The sequence below is a fragment of the Loa loa genome, assembly GCF_000183805.2.
Source record: "Loa loa unplaced genomic scaffold supercont3.723, whole genome shotgun sequence".
Classification (NCBI taxonomy): domain Eukaryota; kingdom Metazoa; phylum Nematoda; class Chromadorea; order Rhabditida; family Onchocercidae; genus Loa; species Loa loa.
The window spans coordinates 10,994-16,581 of record NW_018108903.1 but is presented as its reverse complement, the minus strand read 5'-3'; the positions used below and the strand labels follow the sequence as shown (position 1 = coordinate 16,581).

Here is a 5,588-nt window from a genome sequence, read left to right as displayed (position 1 = left end):
AAAAACTTTAGTTTTTTTTTTGTTTTTTATTTTCAGGAAAAACGTTTTTTTTTATTTAATCAGCATTGATAATCACATTTATCAATGTTAATTAATTACTCTTTGAGAAGATGGATTACTTAGTTTTAACAAATTTCGTTTTGCTGTCGCTTGTTCTACAATTAATTCCATTTCTTATATAAGCCAACACAAACGTAAACATTTTTTGGAATTTGAGAAGATATGGTATAATATAATTATTCAAAAATATTATAAAATTATAAAATAATATTTATAAAAGAAAATGGAAATGTAAATGAAAGCTGAAAAAAAAGTTTCAAAGAATTATAAAATGAACGTTTGCAGTGTATTTTCATCAATTTGTTGACAATTTTTTACAGCACTACCAAATAGTAATCTTGAAAAATAATTTTTTAAATTTGATGAATTTCAAAATTTTCATTTCTGATTGTAATCATATCATTATACATTACAATTATTTCAATAACTTATCGATGGATGGTAGAAGTAAAACTATTCACTTTATGGAATGAAACTAAAAGTATTTTTGGGACATGTTCAAACAAGGAATGCTGTCAAAACCTACCATTCGGATATTGTTTATCCAATTCTAACTCTTCCAATTATTTTACCAGTTCTAATTGCACTGCTTAGACGTGCAAACCTCTTGTTGTACAACAAAAAAAAAAAAAAAAAAAACAAAGAATTTTCAACAAATTTGACCATCAATTTAAGAAATAATTGTTGGACAAATGATTCATTTTTTTTTTTAAACTGGAACATTTATATTTTCATGTTATTTCTTATGTGAAAACGTTATACTCAACAAGTATTATCAGTCAATAGTGAAGTGAATCAGAGATAAACTTTGACAAAGGATATAATCCAGAATCTTATCAACAATATGTTTTTACAGTTTGTGTGTTAATGATAAGATAAAAAAAAAAGAAAAGGTTAGGATGAGTTAATGACAAGAAAACGTAAACAAGTAAAGTAATAAGTAGTCAATATCGCGAATAAACGTGAAGTAATGATAATTATGATATCATGTCAGTAGTGATAGTCATGCAAACTGCAAGGATATCAGTGGTAATAATTATACGAAATGCAAGCATATCAATACTGATAATAATGCGAAATGCAAGTGTATCAGTAATGATGATCACGCAAATGCAAGCATATCAGTAGTAATAATCATGCAAATGCAGGCATATCAGTAGTAACTGCATGCATATTAGCGGTAATTATCATGCAAAATGCATGCATATTGATAATGGTAATTATGCAAGATGGAAGCATGTAATTGATTTTAATTTTTCTTTAATTTTTACGCAAAATTTTGCTATTTTTTTTGGTCTTGAAAATTTTTTTGATTAAAAAAATCAATGAAACGTATACTACAGGAGCAGTCCAATCTTTGGAGATAAGCAATCTGTTACTCTAAATGAACCATAAACTTGGCTGGCCTTAACAATCCTTAAATTATACAAAGTTTACGAGCCAAACTAATTATCCCAAATAATTAGGTAAGATCTACTTAGCAAAATTCTGTCTCGATACTTGGCTTATTTTACATCAACTGAAAATCATTAGTATGGCAAGGGAGCTCAATCAAGCGTGGGATGTTATTTTCAAAGCGATTCAGGCGGGTCTTTCTTAAATACGTATTTTTCCAAGTTCTTAGAGGTGTGTAACGTGCGTGGGGGATTCTGAATTTGAGAGTTATGTGAGAAGGGAGAGCGGAATTCTTTATCTTTTTCTTGAGCTATGTAAGGGAAAAAAAGCGGAAACTCCCACGCGGAAAAATTCCAAAAATTCAGAACTCCCACGCAAAAAATTCCAAAAATTCAAAACTCCCGCGCAAAAAACTCCAAAAACTCGGAACTCCTACACATTTCACACTCTTCTAATATTGCAACAAATAAAGATCTCAGAAAAAAGAAACGAATTCTTCTTTCCTTTCTTGTATTACTCTCGGAGGGAGAAAAAGTTAGTTACGTTTTGGTTATGATATCTTTATAGGCTGACGTCATTAGGGTTATTCAAAGGTCAAGAATAGTTCGGATTGTTCAATACTGAGCTGCAAACTGGTTATAAGTACCACTACTGCATATGTAGTTGGACCATTTTATCTCTCATTCACCTTCTGTTTCCTTCATTCCTTTTATTCTCTTTTTGCTTTTTCACTTGTAAATCTTTTAGCACCCACCATACAATGCCTAGGTGCAGTAAAATAGGCTAATATATAATGTTGAAACGTATTCAGTATGTCAGTGAAAGGTCGTAAAAGTTACAAAATGTTTATTAATGTGAGACTTTCCTTAATTTATTGTATGTCAGGAAACCAACTGCTACGCTGAACACAATTACCAATCTCTAATCATCCGGTCATTGAGCCATTTTGAATTAAGCCTTCTATATGATCTTTTTATGACTGCTATTGTTTGCGAAACAGTATTACTTTAACTTTTGTCTTGATAATATCTTAAAATATAGCATTAAGTTTGCTTACTTTTTTGTCTCTAATTTCATCCTCTCTTTTTTTACAATGAATGCATTGTTAAACAGAATGTTGCTAACGATTAATAAATCAACGTCAACCTGTTTCAAGCCGTTTTTTATAGATTTCGATTAGTACATTTACTTCAGGTTGGTATTTATTGAACCGTTACGTAAAAAAAAACAGGTAATTTAACCATCCAATAAGCTAAAATAATTACATTTCTTTGCCTTTAAAATCTTTGGCTTGTAGGATCCATATTAGGACCTATCTACTTTCATCTTAAATTGGTACAAGTTTGGCCATTTGGAAGACTATAGATATTTTGGTCTTTGTTAATCATAAAATATCAATACTCCTATGAAATTATCTCTAAAATAAAATATTCATATTGTGCATTAATTATATCAATATTTAATTTCACAACATTAGGAATACTCCTTTATATCTCATTTTTCATTCCATTTTTAATTTCTGTTTGTATGCATAGTAAGAATAGTTTATTCATAGAGAAAAAAGAAATACAAATTGATTGATCTGAAAATTATTAAGTAACTGAAATGGATAATCGCATGTCGAGTTATACATCAATATTTGCATCCAGGTGTTCGCTTGATCTTTAGAACTAAACATTTACAACATTGAAACTCATCAAAAATAACCAACTTCTTGTGTCCTATATTGACTGGCCATATTGATGATTAATTAATAGGATAAAAATTGATGCATGTTTTTTCCTCTTTCCGAAAATTCAATGCTACATTTTTTCTCGAATTTCCTATTCTTATCATTGCTTACTGCTATTGGTGGGGAAGAGTTTTAATTAGTTCATACGTGGTAGTTCATTTCATTATTTGTTCATTAGAACTGGTCATAATTATCCCGATTTCGCCTGATTCTCTGTATTCTATTTATAGAAATATTTGATTTTTAGCGAAGAAAAAGCAATGGGGAATAAACACACATCTGAAAATTTGAAGCACTCTTGCGGTAGAGCAGTTGATTCTCAAAGAAACACCAGAAAAATGGTAATTGATTAGTCAAACTTTTGCTAGCTGATTGTAAATAGCTGATTTTCATCGTTCTATTTAATTCCTCGATTTAAGAAAAACTACTTCTTAATTGCGCCAATTTCCACTCGAGGTTGGTTTGGGAAAAAGTTTAATTTTTTCTTCAGTTTAATTCCACTTGGACTTTTGATTTAATTTACTTATTCATATTTACAAGATGAGAGTTACTTCTCATGGGTTCACCGGATCCTCAGATGTAAATCAGGTTTGTGCCATTATATCATGTCAGAATGATGGAAAGTTCTTGCAGAGAGCTTATCAAAGATTAGAAGGAGCAGAAAACAATGCGCATTGCTTCCGTCATTATTCACGAACACGACAGATGTCGCCTATAAATACATTAACAGTTAGTAATGCAGCTGCCTCAGATCGTAGGCACACATGGGTTCAAACCCATCCACGGTCAAAATCATCAGTTCGAGAAGATAATTGTGCTGAAAGCTTTGAAGTAAGGTTCGGAATCAAGGATTTTACTATTGTGTTGGAAGATTTAATGAAATCCAGGGCAATCAAAGAAAGGCGAAAATTCAAATTTGTCGAGCAAAGCGATTACGGGCAACATTTGAAATCAGCAATAATTAGTGGATCGGATTTAGATCAGAATCATGGATTCATTGTTGATGAGAATGATTGCAATAAAACTGTCCTTAAAGCGGTGCAAGAATGTTTGCCCATGAAGGGACCTTCGCCGTTAAGCATTACGCGAGGTGAACAAACACTTATGAAATCCACGCAAACAGTACAGAAAAGGCGACAAAAAAGGTCACCATTACAACTTTGCAGAGAGAGGGAAGCACCGCTATATCATCTCATTTCTTGGAAGCATGGGCAGAATTGTTTATCATCGCCGGATATATTTAAAAAGGATTTTTTGAACGTGAAATCCAAAGTCACTTCTACCAACGAGTTGGATCCTCACAATTTGGTTCGTTTCCTGCGAACTGCTGTCTTTCGGTTCTTCAGTTTTCATATTTTATACGACAAATTAGCGAATGTTTACGGTCCTATTTCTGTATGATTCAGAATTCCGCACTGCCATCCGAAGAATGCTCGTCATTATCGGTAACGTCTCGTGCAGTACAGGAACAAAGTTCTGATGATGAACAGGAACCAATGATAGATGTTGGCATGGATGAGAATGGAATGTATGAAGTGGAACGTATCCTTGCTAGGAAAAAATTGCAGGTTTTTTCTAAAATTTTCTACTCATTACTTGCAGTTGCTTATTTCTTTAAATTTTCTGCCATAATCATATCCTTGATTATCAGTGTATTTCACTGTTGATTTTGGTTTGTTTTAGAATGGCACGTGGCTTTATTACATCAAGTGGGCTGGATGGCCTTACAAGCGAAGTTCGTGGCAAGCTCGAAATACCTTTGGGAATATGTCCGAGGCGGTGGGTAATGATTAACCGATATTTTGGAAGCCTGAAATTAGCAATTTGAAAAAAAAAGCTTTTTAATAATAGCTGAAGTATGATTTTTTTTTTTAATAGCTGATGATTTTTTAATAGCTTTAATAGCTGAAGTATGATTTAGATACAGCAATTATTTGATCATTGATAAACGTCATTTTTTGTTTCCAGATACAGGAATTTTATGCTCGGGAAAGGGCGCTTTCAGTTGTAGTACGTCGTGAACAACAATGGTCACAATTGAAGGAAATATCACAATTACACAGTCTCATCCGGTGGGAAAATGAAATTAATACTATCTTGCAAGCAAAGGGACAACAAATCTTGTATATTCATAACGACGTCGATTATGCGAGACGCAGACGTAATTTCACGGTTCGTATTCAATCGTAATTAAATTTCATATAATTCCCTATCATTGTTGGTCGTTCCTTCCGTTGCTAAGATTTTGCTTTTTAATTCCGGTTAGCTGTCCACATTTAAATCTTTTTTTAAGCTGTCTTTCCTTTGTCTTATGTATATATATATATATATATATATATATATATATATATATATATATATATATATATATATATATATATATATAATATATATATATATA

At 31.7% G+C, this 5,588-nt stretch overlaps 1 protein-coding gene across 1 annotated transcript in view; it reads left to right on the top strand.

Annotated features, from left to right (window-relative positions):
- Positions 1–3,727: 3,727 nt before the first annotated feature.
- LOAG_18944 (hypothetical protein) overlaps positions 3,728–5,588 on the top strand; it is a gene marked incomplete at both ends in the record, with an annotated part of 3,533 nt that continues 1,672 nt past the window's right edge. Inside the window, 4 exons of the mRNA XM_020451606.1 lie at positions 3,728–4,495; positions 4,594–4,755; positions 4,871–4,966; positions 5,156–5,359. Of these exons, the coding sequence (XP_020304597.1) occupies positions 3,728–4,495; positions 4,594–4,755; positions 4,871–4,966; positions 5,156–5,359 (1,230 nt within the window). The remainder of the gene's footprint in view (positions 4,496–4,593; positions 4,756–4,870; positions 4,967–5,155; positions 5,360–5,588) is intronic.